Raw genomic sequence first — 25,827 nt, 5'->3', positions numbered from 1 at the left:
AATGCTGATTTTCGGCGCTACAGATTGATTCCAGCCCTTAAAGGCAATGCTCCCACGTTCATGGAGGCTGCATGTCGGCTCAATCAGAAATTACCCTTACATTTCAATTGGGCTATACCACATAACTTCTGCAATACGGATTGAATCGAGCCCTTAGGCTCTGACTAAACTAGTGTTTACTTTGTTTTACCTGTGGTGAGTGAATCAAGGACACATAACCCAACAGAGTAAAAAATAAGACCATTTATTTTCAGTTCCCAAAAGTAGTCAAGTTAAAAATTATATTTGCAAATCATGGGCTGGTGTTACCAGAGCCTAATTTCACATCACAAAACAGAATCACTGACCACCAACAAGACAATATAGTCTGTACAAAACTATACAAAGTCTAGTACAGAGAATGAATGACTTCAGAATCAAGTCCACCGCTTGGAACTTGCTGAACCTGACTACTCAAGTGCAGGACATATCAGTCTGGGGTCCTGGGGCCCCCCAGGTGCACGTTTGGGTTTTTGCCCTAGCACTACACAGCTGATTCAAATAACCAATTAATCATTAAGTTTTGAATCAGCTGTGTAGTGCTAGGGCAAAAACCCAAACGCGCACACACACATATATCAACTCCAACCATAGCCCCTGCTATTTAGCAGGGGCCATGGTTGGCGTTTGTGTGTGCGCACGTTTGGGTTTTTGCCCTAGCACTACACAGCTGATTCAAAACTTAATGATATCTGGGATCATTCACCCACTTGACTTGGAGAGGGGAATCTCAAGATAAAAATTGGTGGGCATTTTTAACACAAGGATCATGATGCTGAGGCCGTCATGCGTTTCATCCAGGTTCTGACATTCATGTGTAAACGGTGAGAAGCTGAGGAATATTCTACTCTTTAAAAAAAAAAAAAAAACTTTTTTAAGTGAACTAGGCAAGTCAGTTAAGAACATTCTTATTTACAATTACTGCCTACCGGGGAACAGGGGGTTAACTGCCTTGTTCAGGGGCAGAACAACAGGGTTTTACCTTGTCAGCTCCGGGATTCGATCTAGCCATCTTGCGGTTACTGGCCCAACGCTCTAACCACATGGCTACCTGCCGCCGTCAGTGCTCTGAAGGGCTAATGGGGTTAGGAAAAGCTCAGTTGCTAAAGCTTGTCCTCCAAACAGTTTGCATGAAGGGTGTTGTTAAGGTAGCTCCAGATATAAGGTCTGAGACACTCATGCCACAAGCACAGTTTGGATAATGCTTCAGTCAGTGAAGGGGCACTTCACCATGGCACAGGCCATTTGCTACACACAACATACAAATGATACAGAGGTCAGCCAGTTGTACAATGTGAAAATTATCTCTTGAAGGAGATTTGAGAGGGACATGATGAAATTGAAAAATAACTAAAGAAAATTGGGCAGAATTCATGAACACACGACACAGTACTACTTCTGCCTCCTCTCTCTACTCACACTGAATGACATACAGCCCAATGAACACACTATGGGATCAGACTAGTTTGGACCAGCTGTCCACTTATGACTGACAGCACAATGCAGCACTACTTAAACACTAGTAATGGGGGGGGGGGTCTATACAGTTACATATCAGGATATATTGTTTTGACAATATCGCACTAGTTGGCTGTACCTGCACAAACGCCAGTATTTTTCCTTCATATCTTGTTCTCCGTCTTCTTTTGTATTCAGAACTTTTATTTCCATGACTGATCAAAACTCGTTTCTCATGGATCTCGCTCGTCACTCTGCAGAAGATATGGTGAGCAATATGTTTGGAACATCAACTCAATCACAGTATCGAATCGCAATACATAATCATGATAATCGCAATACACATCGTATCGGCACCAAAGTACCATGCTAATATCGTATCGTGAGGTCCCTGGCAATTCCCAGCCCTATTGAACACAGTTTATATTGATCGGGAGAGACTACATCAAGAAAACAGCCCCTTGTAGGGTACAGCAGGAGATGGAACAAAACATTTCCCGCTTGGACACTGTAGCTAGTGAACGATTATGATAAAGGCTTTGACAGATTTAAGGTATATCAAATACTCCTTAAAGACGATACCTTTTCAATGATGTTTCATCATTGTGTTTATATTTTTTTACAATCACAGAAATAGAAAATACTGCATTCTAACAGCCGTACATCTCTGCACATAAAAATGGAACGATGCTATGTGGATTTGCTGACAGAAAAGGTATTTTACGGGAGCCTCATGCCTTATACAAGTTCTACCTCTGCTGGCCTCTGTCTGAACTGCGGCTGGTTCCAGACAATAGGAGGGGACAGTGTTCCAAGGCCTCTCAGCAAGGCTCTTCCAGTGATGGTATGGTACACATACAGGTGATATTTAGTGGGAAGTTCAAGTGTTTAACTTTTAACAGAGAAGTACTAGAGCCCAAAACGAGCTGGGGTGCGCTTTGGGGTCATGGGTGCCTCCTCCTTCCTTCCTGGGGTGCAGATTTTCACAGCCCTATTGAGACAAAAGAATAAACAATTGGCAATAAAAAATAAAAAGGGACAGGCTCGCGGGGTGGGACAGGCTAGTATAGAGGGACAGGCTGACAGCAAAATCCTGACACTACCCAGCATTCTCTCCTCAGCCCTCACACACACCAGCAATTACAGCCATCAGGTCATAACCCAGTCCTTCCCTTCATCCCTAAATTCTGACGTAAAGCTTTGAGCCCACTTATCTGAGTATGGGTGGTGGGGGGTTGCTGAATGACAGACCGGAACCAGATCAAAATGTGTAGTAGAAGTGTTTCATGGGGCCCCGGCACAGTGAAGGGATGCTTGTGTTCACAGGCAGAGGAGGACAAAAGCAGCTGAGAGCCAGCCATGTTTATTATCATAATTCTGAGGCCCTCGCTCTCTAATCTATTCCTTAATCCTCCGTGTTTTAATGCGATTCTTTTGGAGAATGGCTGACAGACACACAGACTGATATAGAAATACATCTGCTGATTCATTAACAATAGTGTTATTTCTTTCCTCCCAAACCCATCTCTTTTGTGAGCCTTGTGGAATGGGTGCGAAAAAATGTCCTTTCTAATTTGAAAATTAACACTGTCTCCTTTCTCCCCTCTGCTGTGGCACCATTTAAATTGCAGCAGTAATGGGGGTCAGCAAGGAGTCAATATTATTTCTTTTTGTCTCGTCTGGAGGGACTGGAGGTGAGAAAAGCTCATCATGGAAAGTGAGAGAGGTAGAAAAGACAGGATAAGAGAAGGAGAGGCAGAGAGAATTAGAGAGAGATGGGTAGAGAAGACAGAGGATAAGAGAGAAGGAAAGGCAGTGAAAATTAGAGAAAGCTGGGTAGAGAAGCAGCTAAATTAACCAGTTTCTACGACTCGGAAGGGGCAGATTCTGGAAAACTAACATTGTTTTCCAATGACCCCCATTGTAAAAGAGCAAACTTCGATTTTTTTGTTTTGTTATACAGAAACAACAAAACATGCAGAAAAGCTGCTGCTGTTGTTCAATGTACATGTAGCCAGGTCAAACATCACAACCTACGGTTCGCAATGCTCCCACGTAGGGAAATAGAGCCTGCGAGAAGAGCCCTGTGGACTCAGGCTATTCAGAGTGGGAAATGTAGGGACGCGGTGTCCAATTAGGCTACACGTAGTATGTGTGTAAAAAAACATTTAACTTGTTAAGTACAGTCTGTTTGTAACTCCACTCACTACTTGTAGCTGTATAGTCTGTTGTTGACCTGGCTAGCTTAATATCCTGGTTGGTAGGTAGCTAGCACTCACAAGGCTAACGTTAGCGCCGTCATGAAATGGGGCATGAGGGAAGCCTTTCAATATTAAGTTTTTCTAAGTAACGGGAACGCTTGGCAATGTTGAAAAGTCATCTTTAGAAGTACTTTTCTTAAATGTAGCTTTGTTATTCACTAAAACAAGCAGACAACAGGAAAATTGCTTTGAAAAAAGGTCAAGATTTTGCTGTGAGCCAATTGGGTAACCAATTGTTGCTTTCCCCACAGGCGGGTGGGGCTTCGGCGGTCTATTTAATAGCGACTGGGACTAGTGTCAGAGTGAAACCTCTCTGAAGAATAGATGAAGGTAGATGAGTGTATACCTGACGCTGCCCACGTTACTCTTCCTGTCCTGATCCTCTCTCCTGCTCCTCAGTTGCTGCTCCGCCAGAGACATCTCCTCCTCCATGTTAGTGATCTCCTCCTTGGCCCGCCGCCGGTTCTCCTGCACAGAGAGAGAGAGGAACAGAGGGGTGAGAGGAGAGAAAAGGACAGAGGGAGGAGGAACTAACCATGAGACGTAGGAAGGGAGGAAGGGCTGAGTAACAAGAGCTTACCATCCTGCTCTTCCCTGCCTGTTTGACGCTGTAGAACATGGGCCCCAGCTCAGCCAGCCACTCCCCATCCACCGCAGTCACACACTGCATGTACTCCTACAGGAGGGACATCAAACAACACAGGTTACAACACAGTAGAACACAGTAGCAGAGCTAGAAGGCTGATATATACATATATATATATACATATATATATATATATATATATATATATATATATATATATATACATACATATATACATATATGACAGCTCTTTCTGGTGAGTCAAGGTGTAGAACATCATCTCTGAACAGTCCAGATCATAGCGTAGCTGTGTGGAGGCTGGGTCTGTTACCTTGGTGGTCATGACCAGCTCGTGGTAGGTGATGTAGTCTGGGGTGTAGCCCATGCCAAACAGAGAGCTGGTGGGATGGAGGTGGCAGGGCATGCCTGTCCTCACGTTCACATACTCCCCTATGCCCTTCAGCTTGGCTGCCTGGTGGAAGTAGGCAGCACAGATACACTTCCTGATGATGTCCCAGTCTGAGCCACAGGACACCAGGTTCATCCTCTGCTGCACCATGATGTCTTTGAGCTGGGAGCGCACCTCGCGCACCTGAAACACCCACCACACACAGAGACACGTTAGCTACCGGAGAACCAACACAAGAGGACATTGAATACACATTGCTCAGTGTGTGACTATTGTGATGCAAAGTGGTAATCAAGTGCATTTCGATCCTAAACCAGGGAGACTGGTCAGAGAGAGTAAAGGACAAGGGCGGGGTCTGACCTTTCGCATGGCCTTGGTGTGGATGAAGTGTTCGTTGCACCAGATGCTGGAGTAGTTGTTGTTCTTCCACTGCAGGTAGACGTTCAGGTAGGTCAGGTGGTCACTCTCTGGGACAGAGAACTTCTCCCTCACCTGGTCACTCTCCTCCTCACGACCCTGGAAAGGTCAGGGCGCAGAGGAAATACAGGGGTCATACAACTGTCCAGTGTGTAATGTGAACTTTTCTTAACAGAAACAAACATTAGCAACACATTAAGACATGAATCGGTTGGTGATCTCAATGACATCTACCTTAGGCCTGTAGAAGATGGCCGGTACAGACAGCATGGAGACGATGATGAGGATGTCAGCACTGCAGCCCATGTCACATGATACGATCAGCATCTTGGACAGAGCCGGGTCCAGAGGGAACTCCACCATCAGCCTCCCAGTGGGCGTCAGGGAACCTGAGGGGGACACAAATAACTTACGCACTTCCTGTCTACAGACAGAGGAGAGGGGGAACACAATACAGGTGACACATTCCTGTGTTGACAGTGGAGGGTTGTAAAAAATATTTACATCAAACTTTGCCAGCTCTGATTTAAATGATTACATGACAGACTAAGGAGCTTAGAGGGAAAGTTTAGAGGCAGAACAGGCTGTATTGGCCAGGTAAACCTTAATCAGAGATGATCTGCCGTTAACACACCACACAGGCAAACGTCAAAAGTCCTCCACAGACACCAAATCCCCTAATCCCCAGGGATCTGGCTCAGATGAGACAGAGATGAGACTCAGCCAGTCAAATCTAACAGAGGATAAAGCACTATGCAATTACTCCACTACCTACACCACAGTGCTACCTAGCTCTGTACTTTACGGTGTGCAGTGCATGTACATACCATTACAGCAACCTATTGACTAGTTCCATCATCCAAGTCTCTCCTCACACATTAAGTAGTTATTGTTAATCTGTTGGCTGTATTGCTGGTGGGGAACACATACTTATCCCACCCTATTTTAACCTTGTTTTCTGAGATATAATCATTTATTTGATCAGTTTGTACATTTAGTGGCCTAATCTTGAGTGATGTGGTCCAGGCCAGGGCAGAGACCCACCTGTGTTGTCCAGGGCCCCCAGGATCCACAGCTGGTACATGGAGTTCAGCATGTTGTCCTCAGGCGGGGGGTCCATGAAGTGGAAGAGCAGCAGGTCCTGGACCCCCAGGGATTTGAGCAGCAGCACCACGTTGGCCAGGTTGGTCCGCTGAATCTCTGGGATGGTGGTGGTCAACATCTCATTCTTGAAGGCGCTCTGGGTGTAGAGCCTGGGTGGACAGAGAAGGAGAGAGGAAGAGATGGCGTGACAGAGACAACGACAGTGGGGAGGTTATTGAATAATCTAGCAGACGCACCATTTTTCTAAACGCACAAATGCTCCATAGAGTGACAGGTCTGGAGACGCTGTCTTCACCACCTGGTTAAACCCGCTCTGCATGGCACTGATATGATTTCACACTGTGCTCACACCTGTAACAGTGGCACCGTGATTGAGAAGCCTCCGTTTCCATGAAAGCTGAACTCTCCCCAAGGGCAAAGAAACAGGCCTACTGCACATTAAACATTTAACCAAGCTACTTATGAGGTATTTACTATCCAAACTATTTAGAGCCGCTCCCATTGCTGCTTCAGACTGATAGGTCTGGCCTAACAAAGCATCTCTCAACCATTTCAGTTAGTGGCTAATCTCTCTGAAGTGTGTGCATTATGAAGGAATTATCTGTGTTTGTTTACGCCAGGTTGTGTGAATGTCCTCAGGGCTGGAGATGTGCGGTGTGTTGGGTGCAGTCACAGCTAAGAGGTGCTTTGAGTAGCAGATTCTCCACACAAGTCGAGTCACCCAGCACGGCGCACACACGTCACCTTCCGCCCCTCCAAACGCCTAGGCCCCACTCACTCTAAAGCTCCACTCCCAAATTGATTCTTCACAGATCTGTGCGTGTGTGTGTGTGTGTGTGTGTGAGGGGAGGGGGGGGTAATCTTGGTAGAGGGCGCTTTTATAAAATTCCCAGCTCATTTACAAGGCAAAACAATCACGTGTCTGGTGTGTGTCACCATCTCCCTCAACTTGGGGAAGTATGACAGATAGGAGAAAGGTCATGTGAAATCTCAGAGAGAACAGGCTTTTGTGTCACATTTTCCCTGCTGTAAACAGAGTTAAACTGCATGAAATCCTGTGGAGATTAGGATTCTCCCTCCCTCTCAGCCTCTGATGGCTTTGAAAGCAGCCCGGCCGCCTTGCAGATCAGAGGCCTGGACAGCCCATCTGAGGGGAGCTCTGATGTGCATCAACCAGAGGATGAAACACCGGCGGGGGCATTACACACAACAACAACACACACAATCTCGCTTCAGATAGACACCCGTTTCAGCACGGCTCACCATACAAAAGGATGCTAGTGTTTGTATCTGGCTTTCTACCTTTTTGGTGGATAGGAGCGGTTGGAATGAGATAGCAGGCAGAGTGAGGAGAATTGTGTAATTCAGCCTGTTTATTCCTGTATCTAGGCACCAGATAGACATGAAAGGGGGACGATATGGCTGATCTAACTTTTAGTTCCAGACTGCTTCAGTCAGGTGTAGGAGTACTGAAGTATCTTTCTAGAAGACAGGACACTCTTGACATAGACCAGTGTCAGCCATGTGAATACTACTTCCTGCTAGCCCTGACTGGAACTCTCAAACATCACACCAAGGTGACACCTTCAAATAACTGCCTTTCATTACACCTTCATTATGGCTCCATACTTCTCTACCACAACTGGAGGACAAAGGAAGCCCTCTGGAAACTGAGGAAGGTGGGAGGACTGCACATGTGGAGTGTGAGACTGGTTGCTTGTGAGTAAGTGTGTGTGTGTGTGAGTGTGTGTGTAGACAGTGACTTACCTGTAACACTGACCCGGCCCTGTACGTCCTGCTCTGCCCGCACGCTGATTGGCGTTAGCCTGGCTGATGGGGTACACCTGCAGGGCATCCATGCCAATGCGAGGGTTGAACACCTGTCAAAGAGAACACATCAGCATCAAAACACAGAGAAATACTATCCTAACATGGCTTGTCTTTATCATTTGATAGTCTGGGGAAGATAGTGAGGGTGACCGGGTACCTTGAGTTTGCAGTATCCAGCATCCACAACAAACATGATACCATCCACAGTCAGGGAGGTCTCGGCAATGTTGGTGGCAACGATGCACTTCCTCACACCATCTGGAGCCTGGCGGTTAGAGAACACAACAAAGACATTACCCACACGTCACTTTACCAGTAAGGAGGACGAGTTCTTTTTTGTGTTAAGTATATGCATTCCGACTACCTAATAGCAAGTATGCTTGTGTACAAAGGATACTGCAGTATGTTAAGAGTTCCAACTGTACATGTCAGTGTAACAGTAACTGGGTGTTATTGGTTACCTTCTGGAAGATCTTGGCCTGGAGGTCAGAGGGCAGCTGGGAGTAGATGGGCAGTACAGTCAGAGGAGGGGCGCTCTCCAGATCCTCCAGACGCTCCACAATCTGGTCTGACGTCACCTCGATGTCCTCCTGGCCAGGCATGAAGATGAGGATGTCTCCCCCCATACCACTAAGGTGGATCTGTAGGGCCTGCTTCACTGCTGCCTCCACATAGTCTTCCTGGGGAGTCTGCACAAACACACAACACTGTTAGAATACACAGCAACCACACACTACCTCGGTACAAATAACAGTAGTCTTACTCCATGACTAAACCGCGCCCGTGGCTGCCATTCTGCACATGATCATTTTGTCGATCCCCACCAGAAGCGATCATGTTAAAATACCAAAACCAACTGTGAATCAATTATATAGATTTCAGGGAAGGTCAAAACACATGAAACATTCAGCTAGATAGCTGTTGCTAGCAGTTTATCCTGGGATGTTATTTTACCTGATATGCAAATGGTCCTCTTTTTAGCTGGTTCTATGTACATTTTACACATTAGTGTGTTCCTCTACTCTGACGATTAATCTACTTTTTAGCTGGTTCTATGTACATTTTACACATTAGTGTGTTCCTCTACTCTGACGATTAATCTACAGACAAAAGTGAAACCAAGTTAGTTTTTTTGTTATCTTTGATTAATCTCTCCTTGTTCGTCTTTAAAGCACCCACGTGGGTTTGTATCTTTGTGAAAACCAATAAGGAGATGGAAGAGGCGGGACTTGCATTGCATCGAGCATCTGAAATAGAACCAAGTAGTGTGGATGAAATGATTGACAAACATGCATGTGTACATTTATTTTGCAACGCCCGCCCACGAAATGTGTCCGGTCTAGTCAGGGTGTAAGTCATTATACAAATGAAATGCCTGTGTTGAAACAAATAATAATACATGGATGTTGAATGGAGAGTTGGACACAATACCTTGCTGAATAAGATGTCTACAGGGAATGTTCTTCCTGGAATGTGGAATATGGGAACGTTGCCGAAAAATGCAGCAAATTTGTCAGAGTCCATGGTGGCTGAGGTGACTATCAGCTTGAGGTCAGAACGCCTCGATACAACCTGGAATAAAAGGACAGAGACAGAGAGTTCTACTACTGCTTACAAGACAACCAAAGCCTCCGAATAAAAAATTGGCATGCAAAACAATCACAATTGAATAACATCCCGTGAGCTGTAAAAGTGTCTCTCTAGTCTAGCAGTCTAAGCCACTGTCCCTGGAACACATATCACTGCCAGTATGAGTTTGAATCCAGCCCACTGCTCTTTCAGCACTCTCTCTCCAACCTTTCAGCTCTATATCGCTCTATGCCAATAAACATACAAAATACTTTATAAAAAAGGTTGTCTCTCTGACCTCTCGTAGCAGGCCGAACAGCACGTCTGTATTGAGGGAGCGTTCGTGGGCCTCGTCCATGATGACGGCACTGTAGTGGTCCAGATCGGACTCCCTGAGAGACTCTCTCAGCAGGATGCCGTCTGTCATGTACTTTATCACAGTCTTCTCCGACGTACAGTCCTCAAAACGGATCGCATAACCCACCTGCAAAGCAAAACAATAAATGGTTTAGTAGTGAACTACATATATTTACATTTCACGTATGAATTACGGCGTTCAAACGACAGTGCTACGGGTCAACCAAAGAAACGAGCTGGCGAGGACAGTTCCATGACAAGTTGTAGAATGGAAGCAGTGTACAATCTCTGAATCACCACTAGAAAGCAGTGTTGCACAATATATGAAAACAATCGTCAACTCCATAAGGAGAAAACCAAGAGAGCACCATGACTCACCAACAATTGACCTCTAAAAACAGTGAACATTGATATCTGGTGGAAGAAAACACTTATTCTGTTCTGGGGTAGTTCCGTCCATCTATAAACAAGTTCATTGCAGTTCATAAACTCTTGCCAGGTCTGTTACACTGGGTTAACTGATAAGACTAGTTATCTACTGCTTTGACTGATCCATAGATCACCGTTTTCAAAGATCTAGTTAATGTTTGTCTAGTGGCTCCGTCATAAGCCAGCTGAATGCTCACCTCCTCTCCCAGGTTGCTGCCCAGCTCCTCGCTGACTCTCTTGGCCACGCTCATGGCTGCCACTCTGCGGGGCTGGGTGCAGCCCACCATGCCGTAACTGGTGTAGCCGTCCTCGTGAAGGTACTGGGTCAGCTGGGTGGTCTTCCCACTGCCCGTCTCCCCCACCACGATCACAATGCTGTTGTCCCTGGACAGAATCACATCACAACCAATAACATTACAATCCTGATGGGACGTTCAACCTTACGAAACTGTGGAAACATGAATAACGGCTTAAGAAAACAGATCCGGAAGTGTATTTGTCAATGATTTACAAACGCTGTCTAACATTACCTAAGTTAGCATTAATGTGGTCATTCTCTAACCAAAGGTAAATCACATATGAACATTCTGACTTCACAGCCCCCAACTCCCCCCTTCAATGCCATACATGTCTTATCCTACACCTTGAATGAAAGCCTGCATCTGGGGTAAGGCTGGGGGTGATAAGTGGTCCCAGGACAGCCAGGCCCGGTCCAGTAGAGTAGCTACCTGATGATGTTGAGCAGCTGCTGCCTCACAGCGAAGATGGGCAGATACTGCCTCTGCTCCAGCAGGGTCTTCTTCTTAGCAAACTCACTGCTGGCCTCACTCTTATCTTTCATGTGGTCTGCAAACTTCTGGTCCGTTCTGGAGGGAAGAAGGAGAAGAGACGGAGGGAAATAATGAGGTCGTTCTTGTCACAATGGATGTTTAATAAACATTCAAAATGGACACAAAATAAGCCTTTAGTAAAGGGCTTGTTACCTGTAGTCCACCTTGCCATCCTCGCCCACTGGCTTGCCCCCAGAGCTATCCCCGTCCTCGGTCTTCTTGATGCCCATAATGTCACCCAGCTTGGTGCCTGCCAGCTCCCAGTGTTTCTGTTGAGCCTGAAGAAACAATCAAAATGAGAGTCAGATATTCAGCCAGTAACCATAACATCAAGTACTGTATAGCTGTTTTAAACATTGCCTACCTTCTTGCGTTCCTTCTGCTCGCGGTGCTTGCGGACCAGCTGGCTGCCCTTGCGGGAGATGATGGCCATGTCAGAGGTAGCGTCTTTCACAGGGATGACAGGCTCCGGCTACAGCACAGAGAGACATCAGCAACAGTATCCTATTCAGTACACGGCAATTCTGATAGTAAGTCTACTAGTTATTACTCAGCCAGTTCCAAAAACTTATCAGCAGACTCTTACAATTCCTCAACAAGCCTGCAACAGCTCTCCCCCAATGGCTCAGACCTTAAAAGTATATACACTCCCCTACATATTTGGACAGTGAAGAAAAAAAATAATATTTGTCTCTATACTCCAACATTTTGGATTTGAGAACAAATGTTTTATATGAGGTGACAGAACAGAATGTCACCTTATTTACATAAGTATTTCAGACGCTTTCCTATGCACCTCGAAATTTAGCTCAGGTGCATCCTGTTTCCATTGATCATCCTTGAGATGTTTCTACACCTTGGAGTCCACCTGTTGTAAAAATCAAATTGATTGGACATGATTTGGAAAGGCACACACCTGTGGCGTGCACTGTCTCACAGTTGATAGTGCACGCCAGAGCAAAAAGATTTAGAGAAGGGTACCAAAAAATGTCTGCAGCATTGAAGGTCCCCAAGAACACCGTGGCCTCCATCATTCTTAAATGGAAGAAGTTTGGAACCACCACTCTTTCTAGAGCTGGCTACCCGGCCAAACTGAGCAATCGGGAGAGAAGGGCCTTGGTCAGGGAGGTGACCAAGAACCGATGGTCACACTGACAGAGCTCCAGAGTTCCTCTGTGGAGATGGGATAACCTTCCAGAAGGACAACAATCTCTGAATCACTCCACCAATCAGGCCTTTATTGTAGAATGGCCAGAAGGAAGGCACTCCTCAGTATAAGGCACATGACAGCCCACTTGGAGTTTGCCAAAAGGCACGTAAAGGACTCTCAGACCATGAGAAACAAGATTCTTTGGTCTGATGAAACCAAGATTGAACTCTTTGGCCTGACTGCCAGGTGTCACGTCTGGAGGAAACCTGGCACCATCCCTACGGTGAAGCATGGTGGTGGCAGCATCTTCATGCTGTAGAGATGTTTTTCAGCGGCAGGGACTGGGAAACTAGTCAGGATCGAGGGAAAGATGAACGGAGCAAAGTACAGAGAGATCCTTGATAAAAACCTGCTCCAGAGTGCTCAGGACCTGAGACTGGGGCGAAGGGTCACCTTCCAACAAGACAATGACCCTAAGCACACAGCCAAGACAACACAGGAGTGGCTTCGGGACAAGTTTCCAAATGTCCTTTAGTAGCCCAGCCAGAGCACGGAGTTGAACCCAATCGAACATCTCTGGAGAGACCTGAAGCGACGCTCCTCATCCAACCTTACAGAGCTTGAGGATCCGCAGAGAAGAATGGGAGAAACTCCCCAAATACAGGTGTGCCAAGCTTGTAGCGTCATACCCAAGAAGACTTGAGGCTGTAAATTGCTGCCAAAGGTACACCACAAAGTACTGAGTAAATGGGCAGGAATACGCATGAATAAAAGTGAATACATTTGCAAACATTTCTAAAAAACAGTTTTTACTTTGTCATTATGGGGTATTGTGTAGATTGATGAGGGGGGGGGGAACGATTGAATCAATTTTAGAATACGGTTAGGTACGGTTAGGTAAAGGCAAGGGGTCTGAATACTTTCCGAATGCACTGTATACTGTATATTTGGCCTTGTGTTGTAGGTTATTGTCCTGCTGAAAGGCAAATTTGTCTCCCTGTGTGTCTGGTGGAAAGCAGACAACCAGGTTTTGCTCTAGGATTTTGTCTGCGCTTAGCTAAAAACTAAAAACTCCCTATTCCTCACCAATGACCCATAACACGATGCAGCCACCACCAACCATGCTTGAAAATATGATGATTGGTACTCCATGATGTGTTGTGTTGAATTTGCCCCAAACATTTCTTTGCCACATTTGCTGTTTTACTTTAGTGCCTTATTGCAAACAGGATGCATGTTTTGGAATACTTTATTGTGTACCGGCTTCCTGCTTTTCACTCTGTAGTTACTCCACAATACTACCCTAACTGACCATGTTAATGATCCATCCTCAATTTTCTCCTATCCTCAATTTCCTCCTATTTTCTCCTTCTCCAATTTTCTCCCTTTCCTTCCTCTCCGGCAACTGAGTTAGAAAGGACACCTGTATCTTTGTAGTGACTGGGTGTATTGATATGCCATCCAAAGTGTAATTAATAACTTCAGCATGCTCAAAGGAATATTCAATGTCTGCATTTTGTTTTTTCTTATCAATCTACCAATAGATGCCCTACTTTACGAGGCATTGGAAAACCTCCCTGGTCTTTGTGGTTGAATCTTTGTTTGAAATTCACTGCTCGACTGAGGGGCCTTACCAGATAATTGTATGTGTGAGGTACAGAGGTATTCATAAAAAGATCCCGTAGAACACTATTATTGCACACAGAGTGAGTCCATGCAACTTATTAAGCATGTGTGGAAAAAGAAAAGGGGTGTGAATACTTTCTAAAGGCACTGTGGACAAATTCACTTATAGTGTATTTAATTCTGTGAAAGTTTAGTATTTGGTCCCATATTCCTAGCAAGCAATGACTACACTAAGTTTTGACCCTACAAACGTGTTGGATGCATGTGCAGTTTGTTTTGGTTGCGTTTCGGATTATGTTGTGCCCAATGGTAAATTGTGTCATTTTGTCACTTTCATTGTAAATGAGAATATGTTTCTGAACACTTCTACTTTAATGTGGATGCTAGCATGATTACAGATAATCATGAATGAAATCGTGAAGAATGAGGAGTGAGAAAGTTAGAGGCATAAATATCATTCATACCTCCCAAACAATGCTACCCTCCCGTTATTGGTAAAGGAAAAAAAACACAAAGCAAATTTAACTTCTTTAGGAAAACTGCCCTAATGTTAGAAACAATCATCATTACGGTCACCCAGAGTCACATTTCTTTATTTTCCAAGCTATAGAACATGATATTTTACATACAGCAGTTTTTTAAAGGACCTAAGAGAGTGGTCTGCTTTGTGTTTTCATTTTTGCCATGGGAAAAAAATATTGCGACACTGGTATCATCGGAGCCCTAGTGTCGCCTCACAAAACATTTGATCTCAAATCCAAAATGCTGGAGTACAGAGCCAAATTAAAAGTTTTAGCTTCCCTGTCCAAATGAATAGGTGTTAGTCATTTCATTGGCCCATAACATGCTGTAATGATGCATTACCTGCTTGGTGAAGACTATCCTCCCGTCCAGGAAGGGAGGGACCAGGTTGTGAACCAGCAGGTGAACCTTGGCAGCGTTGTCCTCCTCAAAGTCATCATCCACCTCCAGCCTCTGGACCACTCCACTGGTCAGCATACGGTTAGTCTCCCAGCGCTCATTATCCTGGCAGGAGGAACACAACACGCATCATTAAACACAGACAACACACACAAAATTCTAATCCACGGATGGTAATAACGATCAAAACGATAACTAAACGGGCTACATACACCCAGGGCTAGAGGTGGTCATAGAGTAGCAACACAGTGCCATACCTCATTGATCTGTCGTCTCTGGGCAGAGATGCGTTTCTGTGTCTGCTTCTGCAGGATCTGCTCTCTCTTCTTCACATAATCCTCAGAGGTGGAGGTCAGTGGGTTGTGGAACTCATCATAGCCTTCGTCCATCATGTACCAGTCTCTGTCCGCTTGCTGCAACACCACAGGGCAATAGTAAATACAAAGAAATTTGCATTTATGAATGTTGGGAAAGCTATTAATTTGTGTTATTGCTAAAACTCCACATGTCCACACACCTTCTGGTCCTCTTCCCACTGCTGCTTCTCATCATCATTATCAAAGGCAATGCCATCCTCTCCTTCATTCTTACCTGGGGCACAGAGACACAATCCACAAACATCAGCAAGCCTTATCAGAGCATTAATAAGAGCTCAAACGTGACTGGGGGAAGACAGAGGGGAAGGAGGAGGGGCTTACCTTTCCCACGGGACAGACGAGGAGTGGAGCCCAAGTGCTTCCTGTCATTGGCCCATTCATTGTACTTGTATGATGGGGTGGGAAGGGGCGTGTCATCAGGATACCGGCCTCTGACTGACCTGGGAACAGAAACAAGAAAAGTTCATTTAAAAGCTGAAAATAACAAATTTCTAATAGCCACAGAAAATGTGTCTTTTAATAGTAGTATAAAACCCAGTTAAATTAACATACGAGTGTTGAGCTGCAGTTGCTTACTTGTCCTTCCTCTCGCTCTCCCGTCCAGAGCGGGGGCTGCGCTCCGACCGTTCAGACTTGTCAGAATCCTTGTGTGAAGGGGCAGGAGAGGGAGATTCCCAGTGGGAACGGCGTGAGCTGGCATAGCCGCTGTCATCCTCATCCCAGCTGGTGCGCGAGGGAGTGCCATCTGATTCAAAGGGTATGAGGAATGGAGTGAGAGAGAGTGCTTAGTGTATTTTAAGCATGACCTAAGGACCTTAAAGAACTGCCTATCCGGGGGTGAGGCAGGGTTACTGACCTTTGGGGCGTGTCTGGGGCGTTGGAGGCTCCTCTCTCTTGCTACCCCGGCTGATGCGTTCGGAGGACCAGCCTTCTCTCTGTGAGCGCTCACTCCTCTCACTGCGGTCTCCACGCTCCGACCGGCTGCTGCCGCGGCTGTTACTGCGCTCCCGCTCATCTGCCATCAAATCAGTTAGTCATTACTTCAGTTACAAATACACAACAGATAGAAAAGATTGCTATTGCCTGAATATTAACATTGTGCATGCAGATGTATACATTTTTTTACTCACCTCTTTCACCCCTTCGATCTCTGTCCGTATCTCTGATTCTCTCTCTGTCCTTCTCCCTCTCTCTGTTCTTGTCCTCTTTGGAGGAGGCATACATTCCATGCTCACGCCGGTCTTTCTCCCTCTGCTGGTGTTTGCGACGGAACTCTTCGCTGACCCCTCCAGGGTTAGAGGGTGTCTCTGAGCCAGTCACACGGTATTTCCTGCTGCTTTATGAAACATAGAATAAAGTGTCAGTAAGACAACACTGCATGCATGACATCAGTTTAGATGTGATCTCTTGATAGGGAGAGAGTATGTATTCTATGCCACTACGAAAAGAGGCTACACTAACTCAAAACAAATCATTTCAAAACAACATACCTCTCTTTTCTACCACCTTGGTCCTCCTCGTCTTTGTCTTCTTCATCAGACCCAGAATCACTTTTCCCTTCCTCCCAGTCCTTGTAGGAGGACACCTTGGATTTCTTGTTATTCCTGTCATCGCTGTCAGCCTCAGCCTGCTCCTTGCCCTCTCGCTCCTTTCTCTTTTGAGCTGCCAGCAGATCCAGGCCCAGGAGAGAGGTGCGTGGAGTGGGTGCACGAAAGACATGAGGCTCTACTGCTGCACTCTTCTTCTTCACGATCAACCCGCAGACCTGCGCAGTTGGGTCACTGCCCTCCAGTCGGTGCAGCGACGCATCATCCTCCATGGTCTCAAACAACTGTCTGGATTGGATACCACATTTTTTGGGAGATTAGCCAACTATTAATTCTGTAACGTTACATATGGAAATTACATTAAACTAATCGATCCAAAGTATACAATTGCGCCCGAATAATTCACGGGATGTATTTTAGATTGCTACAGTAGCTAGCTAGGTACGCAGCTATTTAGTCACTACTGTAGCTACACTAGCTACTAATAGTATATTTGTTACTACTACTACTACTACTACTACTATCTAACGCCAATGAACAACCAGCAGAAACTATTATAACTTAATGACAGACGTGACTTCAAATATATATATTGTTTAAGTAGCTATAGTACCCAGATAGCTAACTGGATATCGCTCAGCCAATGAATTAATTAGCGAGCTAACTATTACGTTACAAAAAGGAAATTAACTAATAGCTACGACTATACACCTGATATTACAGTTGTCAAATCCCATTCATAAACACCGGCTTGCTTACCTTAACAATAGGTGGTGAGTCTATCAAGATCCTGACACGCTAGCTAGTATGTTTTAAGCGAGCTAACGTTAGCTAAACCTGCCACATGTATTTATTGTAACTCAAAAAACGAACTTCAATTACATTAACCCGAGTTACTGGGAAAATACCATTCATGTAAGTACGAAACTGTGCCACCCACTTGAGATGATTCAAACCATTATGAAATAGCTATTATCTTTTGTAAATAATACGTTTTATGTTTACAAAGACAGAAGTCGCCATTGCTATCCCACAATTCCACGGGATATTCCTAAAAAAAAACTTTATTAAAATTAACAATTGACAATCTACTTTCTTCCTGTGGTTTTCCGGCAGACTAGTTTCATATTCATTTCCGCTCCATCGGTGCAGTGCAGTTGATCACCATGGCTATAAACGCAAGAAATCCAACCATACTAAAAAGCTATTCTCTGGCTCTCTCTCTTCGGGCTAACTCACTGGGTACCCCCCAGTCAACTCACCCTTCGGTTATCCTCTACTCTCTTCACTGCCTCACCATATGAAATGTTCTGCCCCACTCAAACTCGGGCAATCTCAACCTGTCTCTCACAGGGCACTTTGGATCTACAGCTGAATGGGCACCCTCACAGCTGACACAGTGCTTTCTCTATCCCAGCTGTACACTCCCTCTACGTCTCACCAAACAGTGGAAATCAAACATATTCCCTTCAATTTGATCGACCTCTACACGCAATGATACCCCATTGATCACCCCTTTTAGTTGCACCTTGCTCCGGAGAGCAAAGCACACCACAGGTTGAGCCCAAACTGCATGACGCGAAGCACCCGCTTCCTCTGGGAGGCAGATAGACAAAAAAATTGAAACAACTTTCACAGATGTAACCATTCCCAGTTTGTCCTTAACCCAGTTTGACACAACATACGCATCAGCCAAAAATCTCTCCTCGTTCCAAAAATCTTTGGTAGGCTTCTCAGAGCAAACGTTGGACTACCACACCTGTCGCCACATGTAGGCCCACTATATGGTTAGACTACTTGGTTTGTAATCTGGAGATGTACACCTCAGAGGTATATACACTCAGTAGACGAATCTCTGATCTTAGTGCCATTCTTACACTTTCACACCGTCGCACTTCTTCCAGCAGTCTAATGTCCTACCCAGATTCCCGACAATCTACTTCTGTGCAGGACAAGATTATATAGGCAGGAACTACATGAATGCTGTATACTGAAGTGATGATTCAACTGCATAACGTTTACATTCTGACCGTAGCTATTAAATGGAATTTTATAATACAACTTTCAAAATGTGAGATTACTTAAGATTTATAGGAAATGTCAGTTAGAGGTTATACTGGATATCTGAATGAACTGAGCCGTCAGTAAACATATTTCCTTAGTATTTATGAGTACACCTCAAAAATAGAGAATAATGAACAGCGTAGCATAAGAGCACAGCTTATAAAATCTAAACATGTCACTCACAATTGAATTAAAATAACACGATTCAGCCTTTTACTTTCCATGACAAGGGCAATGTCAGACTTGACAGGAATGATCATTTCAAATGGGACTGGCCTTTGACGTATAATACATTTGAGTGTCCAAATGGAATATGTTGGTTATATGTACAAATCAGTATTAGAGTCTTGGGCAGATTGTTTTCAGGTGCTTCTCAAGTAGTGGATAGCAACAGTTATATGACAACTGAAATTTTAAATATATTGTTGACATACCAATTAAAAGTGGTAGTGCAATTGAATATCCACATGCTTTCAAGTACTGCCATTTATCCAATGCCCCCAGATCCAAATGTACACAAAAATGGCACGGTGACCAACACCACAATAAATGAACAGCTGACACAATACAAATGCAAAAGTGTTTTATGCCTTCAAGAGTTCAACAATTTGTCCAACCATTAGAATTAACTCACAGGGCAGCAGTTAAGTGCTAAAGGATGTGCATAGGAAGAGACAGACATATCCTGCACAGTGTTATGCAACTGAAATAATCCAGGTTATAATACACACCAATTCTCATACTTCATGTTTTTAAAGTATAGTATCACCAAATAAATGCTTAGTGTAAGACTAGAAAAGGGGAGTTGGGGGATAAGTAATCTTCACTTTAAATCATCAATACAGCAAAAGAGAATACTGTACATTGCATGCAGCCTTCGTAATGCAAAATGTTGATTGAGAGAACGAGGCCTATGTGAAATCAGGCAATGCATGCAACAAATAGCTGAACATCAATGAAGTACTTTTAATGAGGCATGTTGTGCAATCAAGTCATTGGTTCAAATCAATGATTTAAGTTTGAAATGACAATGTACTCTCAAGCAAACATACATTGGAATGCTTTGCTAGCTTTTCTTATGTTATTCAGTCACCAGAAATTAAATACTGGGCAGCAGTCTGAGGAGAATTAAGACGAACAAGGAGTATGCAACTCAACGCTATTCAGATTTCTCCGTAAGAAACCAGCATTATTTCTTATAGATATGACAAGCACTTTAACAGCATAGTCATTGTATCATTTAACATCTAAAGTGCTGGAGTACAGAGCCCCAAAAAATATAATAATCACTGTCCTAATACCTTTGGAGCTTACTGTAAGAGTCCCACAAAGCAGATAGCAACAGTTTGCAGATATAAATCAGTTTAGATAATTTGCATATGAATAATTTAAGACACCACACAATAATTACTACAAAAAGGCAGAGTGAGTAAACAATATGAATAGATAAGAAACCAATGTAAAGACACTGAGGGGAGAAAGTTTCCAGATGCATCTTGCCCAAAGCCTGTTGGATGAGGTGTAGAAAAGAAAGCCGAGGGGCAAGGGGATTGTTTGGTCCTTGTCCACACCTCTGAAAAGTTGTATTCAATGGGGGGGGGGGGGGGGGGGGGGGGGGAGTTGGTCAAACATGTCAAGGCCTCCAGACAGAAAGAATGAGAAGAGACAGCGTCAGGGCTCAGGGAGACTTGCGCTCCTGCATGTAGTATCGATACATGACACCCACAACAACTGCAACTATGGCAGGTATCAACCATGTTGTCCACAAGCTAGAGAAAGACAGAGAGCACTTAAACATTCAGCCAGGGAACAAACACAGCACAGTGAAGAATGATTAGGAGACAGAATACTTCGTCAATGCAAATGGAATAATCAAATTCTTATCTCTTATGACTGACCTGGAGCCATCTCCTGAAGTTGTAATGAATTCTTCCTGTGAGAGAATTTGTTGAAACAAAATTCCAGAGTTAACATTAGCAAAATAGGTGTTTATTATAAAAAAAAAAATTTACAGAACATTGACTTGAATACTTTACCTTTGCGCCATCCTTCCGGTCATCCTAAAAGACAAGGTGAAATAATAATTTACACACTTACAAGCAGAATAAATCATGCCACCGATTTTTGTTCCAGCATTAATTGAAAGCTGTTTCAAAGACACTTTTTTTTTTTAACAAACAAATGATTTTGCAATGGAGAGTTCAACAGCTGAGCGAAATCACTCTGTACCATCTGGAGCTCCCCAATGTAGTACTTGATGAGCATCGCCCTGGCATCTTTAGAGTGACCAACATCCTCAAAGCTCACTGTGGCATCTGTACCCGCCTGTGCCATCAAAACATCCTCACCTCCTGGATGCTGGAAACAAGTAAACTTACATTAATCATGATCCGTCACTACCAACAGTTGGAATGTAATCACAGACTAGACAATTGTAGCATATGACATCCTATATGACATGGATGGCTGGCTTATATTGACATAAATATCAATATGGTAAGTGTTAAATAAAGCTCTGAACTCTTATTCTGATATCCTCAAATGATTACATATTGGGATAGATTGAGTCATAATGGTTAAAGCTCAGTTTAGTTGTTGGCAGGCTTACTCTTTGAAGGTAAACAAATCTGAATGTGGCTTTTCTCCACAAATACAGCTGTGATAATGTAACACATGAAAGATGTCATCCTGAAATCCAGAACCTGTTTTGCTAACATTCCACTCCTTATACTCTGCCATTGTCAAATTGTAAAGCACGACATGGAGTGGAATGATAACTAAACAGACTGGTACACCATGATGCTGTGCCATTTGCATTGTATTTGGACTTATTTTCCCATTATACCTTTAACATTACATGTTGAGTCGCGCAACTGACCTCTTGTAACCGCCCTAACTGGTAGTTATAGGTACAGTAAGAGGACCAGGCAAGGAAGAACTAGCGAACAATTAGGAGTGGTCGTGACAAAATGTTGCAGAATTATATTTAGCAAATTAAGATAACCAGTAGCTAGTTCAAACCTAGCAAACTATTTGCGCGGTTAACTAGCTAACGTTGCATTATGGAACGTATTTCCAGGCGCAACATTACACCACATCTGTTAATATTATTGGGACTATGCAGGTAGACAAAGATAGCAAACAGTTAAAAGTTACCCACATTACCTAGCTAGTTAAACAGGCAAAACACACTAGCCAAAATAGCAAATACTATCGCTGGCAAGCTGCCTCCCTCAGCCTGTGTTGACTGGGTGTTGTATAACTAACGTTAGGCTATGGTAGCTAGTTAGAAATTCTAACTTTGCAAGTTAGTTTATCTAGGTAGACGTTTAGGTTGGCTTTGGATACGAAATGAATTTGAAACCAGACAGCGGACAGAAGAGACCGAGATTTTAACTACCTAGTAGTGTCGTAGCGAATGTGTTACGTTAGCTTGTAATAGTGGTATTTTGAGCTTACCTCTGCCAAGAAACTGGTGATGTTATAGACTTTATCGTGGATAATAAGCCATGCGTCCGTGCGCTTATTATGAGTTTTTACTTCTTCCAAGGTGTAGTATGTCACATCGCTGTCTGCTGTCTCTTCTGCTGTGTGAGTCACGTCCACGTTATCAGCACCGTTTGTGTTGGTCATGTTATCTTTAATTTCCTCGCCCATTCTGTTTAGTTTAACACGCTAAGTCCCTTAGCTATACACTTTGATTATCCAACGTTAATGCGAAAGAATGACGACTCGTGTATCCAAATGCCGGTGTTTCGTAGGAAAATACACAGCAAGCCACGGTTTCCCCCTTTTCAACCGGCATATGGAAAGGAAAGGACCAATGATTTCACTCCGGTGTCACCTTCCAATTAACGTGTATTACATTTTAGACAAGTAACCAATGAAAGGCAACATTGTAGAATTGTAACCAATCACAGGTGACATTTGGATGATCACGAGACCTCGTCAATTAGCACATCAAATCAAATTGTATTTGTCACATGCGCCGAATACAACAGGTGTAGTAGACCTTACAGTGAAACGTTTACTTACAAGCCCTTAACCAACAATGCAGTATTAAGGAAATACCCCAAAAAAGTATGAGATAAGAATAACAAATAATTAAATAGCAGCAGTAAAATAATAAGTAAAATAATAATAATAATAGTGGTGCTAAATACAGGGGGCACCAGTGTCGAGGTATTTGAGGTAATATGTACATGTAGGTAGAGTTATTAAAGTGACTGACTATACATTGATCATAACAGAGAGTAGCAGCAATTTTTAGGGCCTTCCTCTGATACCGCCTGATATATAGGTCCTGGATGGCAGGAAGCTTGGCCCCAGTGATGTACTGGGCCGTACGCCTTGCGGTCGGAGGCCGAGCAGTTGCCATACCAGGCAGTGATGCAACCCGACATGATACTCTCGATGGTGCAGCTGTAAAACCTTTTGGGGGTTTGAGGACCCATGCCAATAATTTTCAGTCGTGTTTGGCCATGCAGTCATGAGTGAACAGGGAGTACAGGAGGGGACTGAGCACACACACTGAGGGGCCCTCGTGTTGAGGATCAGCGTGGCAGATGTGTTGTTACTTACCCTTACGAGTGTGGCCCGTCAGGAAGTCCAGGATCCAGTTTCAGAGGGAGGTGTTTAGTCCCATGGTCCTTAGCTTAGTGATGAGCTTTGAGGGCACTATGGTGTTGAACGCTGAGCTGTAGTCAATGAATAGCATTCTCACGTAGATGTTCCTTTTGTCCAGGTGGGAAAGGGCAGTGTGGAGTGCTATAGAGATTGCGTCATCTGTGGATCTGTTGGGGCGGTATGCAATTTGGAGTGGGTCTTGTGTTTCTGGGATAATGGTTTTGATGTGAGCCATGACCAGCCTTTCAAAGTACTTCATGGCTACAGATGTGAGTGCTATGGGTCAGTAATCATTTAGGCAGGTTACCCTGGTGTTCTTGGGCAAAGGGACTATGGTGGTCTGCTTGAAACATGTTGCTATTACAGACTCAGTCAGGGACAGGTTGAAAATGTCAGTGAAGACACTTGCCAGTTGGTCAGCGCATGCTTAGAGTACACGTCCTGGTAATCCGTCTGACCCTGCGGCCTTGTAAATGTTGACCTGTTCGGTTCAGAGAGCGTGATCACACAGTCGTCCGGAACAGCTGGCGCTCTCATGCATGCTTCAGTGTTACTTGCCTCGAAGCAAGCATAGAAGTAATTTAGCTCGTCTGGTAGGCTCGTGCCACTGGGCAGCTCCGGCTGTGCTTCCGTTTGTAGTCTGTAATAGTTTGCAAGCCGTGGTACGGTGTAGTACGATTCAATCTTAGTCCTGTATTGACGCTTTGCCTGTTTGATGGTTCGTCGGAGGGCATAGCAGGATTTCCTGCAAGCGTCCAGGTTAGAGTCTCGCTCCTTGAAAGCGGCAGCTCTACCCTTTAGCTCAGTGCGGATGTTGCCCGTAATCCATGGCTTCTGGTTGAGGTATGCATGTACGGTCACTCTGGGGACGATGTAATCGATGCACTTATTGATGAAGCCAGTGACTGATGTGGTGTACTCCTCAATGCCATCAGAAGAATCTCGGAACATATTCCAGTCTGTGCTAGCATAACAATCCTGTAGCTTAGCATCTGCGTCATCTGACCACTTCCGTATTGAGCAAGTCACTTGTACTTCCGGCTTTAGTTTTAGCTTGTAAGCAGGAGTCAGGAGGATAGAGTTATGGTCAGATTTGCCAAATGGAGGTCGAGGGAGAGCTTTGTATGCGTCTCTGTGTGTGGAGTAAAGGTGGTTGCACATGTAACATGCTGGTAGAAATGAGGTAAAACGGATTTAAGTTTCCCTGCATTAAAGTCCCCAGCCACTACGCCACCTCTGGATGAGAATTTTCTTGTTTGCTTATGGCCTTATACAGCTCGTTGAGTTCGGTCTTAGTGCCAGCATCGGTTTGTGGTGGTAAATAGACAGCTACAAAAAACTCTCTTGGTAAATAGTGTGGTCCACAGCTTATCATGGAGATACTCTACCTCAGGCGAGCAAAACCTTGAGACTTCCTCTTAATATTAGATTTTGTGCACTAGCTGAAATAGTGTGGTTCACAGCTTATCATGGAGATGCTCTACCTAAAGCAAGCAAAATATTGAGACTTCCTCTTAATATTGGATTTTGTAGTATAGTCACAGACTGCCACCAGTCATAGTCACAGACCGCCACCCGTTGTCTTACCAGAGGCAGCTGTTCTGTCTTGCCGATGAATGGAAAACACAGCCAGCAGTATGTTTTCCATGTTGTCGTTCAGCCACGACTTGGTGAAATATAAGATATTACAGTTTTTAATGTCCCATTGGTAGGATAGTTTTGATCGGAGCACATCCAGTGATTACACATTGGTTAATAGGACTGATGGTAGAGGCGGATTACCCACTCGGATTACCCACTCTGTCTCTTCTTCATGCGAATGACTGGGGTTTGGGCCTTGTCCTGTGTCTGAAGTAAATCCTTTGCATCCTGATATCCAGAAGCTCTTTTGGGTCATAAGAAACAGTGGGAGAAACATTATGTACAAAATAAGTTACAAATAACGTGAAAACACACACACAATAGCACGCAGATGAACTTCCCTGAGACGGTTTCTGACAGTTTGTGCAGAAATTCTGTGCAAACCCACAGTTTCATCAGCTGTCCGCATGGCTGGTCTCAGACGATCCCGCAGGTGAAGAAGCCAGATGTGGAGGTCCTGGGCTGGCGTGATTACACGTGGTCTGCGGTTGTGAGGCCGGTTGGACGTACTGCCAAATACTCTAAAACGAAGTTGGAGGCGGCTTATTTTAGAGAAATTAACATTACATTATCTGTCAACAGCTCA

The 25,827-nt window shown here is 44.3% G+C and overlaps 2 protein-coding genes across 3 annotated transcripts; both read right to left on the bottom strand.

The window, feature by feature from the left end:
* Positions 1-228: 228 nt before the first annotated feature.
* dhx38 (DEAH (Asp-Glu-Ala-His) box polypeptide 38) lies at positions 229-18,134 on the bottom strand. Of its 2 annotated transcripts, none has more exons than XM_021586178.3 (25): positions 17,670-18,134; positions 16,854-17,198; positions 16,494-16,699; positions 16,220-16,378; positions 15,940-16,108; positions 15,685-15,803; positions 15,504-15,577; positions 15,244-15,399; positions 14,930-15,091; positions 11,654-11,761; positions 11,443-11,567; positions 11,188-11,325; positions 10,657-10,843; positions 9,972-10,157; positions 9,536-9,676; positions 8,566-8,793; positions 8,262-8,369; positions 8,042-8,154; positions 6,215-6,423; positions 5,405-5,559; positions 5,114-5,269; positions 4,676-4,936; positions 4,339-4,434; positions 4,105-4,226; positions 229-2,488 (listed from the first exon to the last, which is right to left on the bottom strand). In XM_021586178.3, the coding sequence occupies exons 2-25, from the start codon at positions 17,180-17,182 to the stop codon at positions 2,407-2,409; spliced, it is 3,789 nt and encodes a 1,262-aa protein (XP_021441853.1). In that variant the 5' UTR covers positions 17,183-17,198; positions 17,670-18,134; the 3' UTR covers positions 229-2,406. The 2 variants fall into 2 exon arrangements, with proteins under 2 accessions (XP_021441853.1, XP_021441854.1); XM_021586179.3 differs by having other exon boundaries at positions 16,494-16,696; positions 17,670-17,972.
* A 1,408-nt stretch (positions 18,135-19,542) lies between these two features.
* LOC110506515 (cytochrome b5) lies at positions 19,543-22,832 on the bottom strand. Its single transcript, XM_036964267.2, has 5 exons — positions 22,434-22,832; positions 21,204-21,332; positions 21,011-21,034; positions 20,873-20,907; positions 19,543-20,743 (listed from the first exon to the last, which is right to left on the bottom strand). The coding sequence occupies exons 1-5, from the start codon at positions 22,629-22,631 to the stop codon at positions 20,653-20,655; spliced, it is 477 nt and encodes a 158-aa protein (XP_036820162.1). The 5' UTR covers positions 22,632-22,832; the 3' UTR covers positions 19,543-20,652.
* Between the last annotated feature and the right edge of the window lie 2,995 nt (positions 22,833-25,827).

This window comes from Oncorhynchus mykiss, chromosome 26, assembly GCF_057628025.1.
Source record: "Oncorhynchus mykiss isolate SJ-2025 chromosome 26, ASM5762802v1, whole genome shotgun sequence".
NCBI classification, from domain to species: Eukaryota; Metazoa; Chordata; class Actinopteri; order Salmoniformes; family Salmonidae; genus Oncorhynchus; species Oncorhynchus mykiss.
This window is presented reverse-complemented; position numbering and strand designations above follow the sequence as displayed.

What these genes read in the sequence shown, in the direction of transcription:
- dhx38 (XM_021586178.3), bottom strand. Translation starts at nt 17,182, where the DNA reads ATGGAGGATGATGCGTCGCTGCACCGACTGGAGGGCAGTGACCCAACT. An exon ending in TCGTCTGTCCCGTGGGAAAG is followed by an intron (nt 15,578 to 15,684) that starts GTAAGCCCCTCC and finishes TCTGTGCCCCAG; the next exon opens with GTAAGAATGAAGGAGAGGAT. An exon ending in GATGGCAAGGTGGACTACAG is followed by an intron (nt 11,326 to 11,442) that starts GTAACAAGCCCT and finishes TCTTCCCTCCAG; the next exon opens with AACGGACCAGAAGTTTGCAG.
- LOC110506515 (XM_036964267.2), bottom strand. Translation starts at nt 22,631, where the DNA reads ATGGGCGAGGAAATTAAAGATAACATGACCAACACAAACGGTGCTGAT. An exon ending in TCACCAGTTTCTTGGCAGAG is followed by an intron (nt 21,333 to 22,433) that starts GTAAGCTCAAAA and finishes ACTTGTTTCCAG; the next exon opens with CATCCAGGAGGTGAGGATGT. An exon ending in ACATTGGGGAGCTCCAGATG is followed by an intron (nt 21,035 to 21,203) that starts GTACAGAGTGAT and finishes CTTGTCTTTTAG; the next exon opens with GATGACCGGAAGGATGGCGC.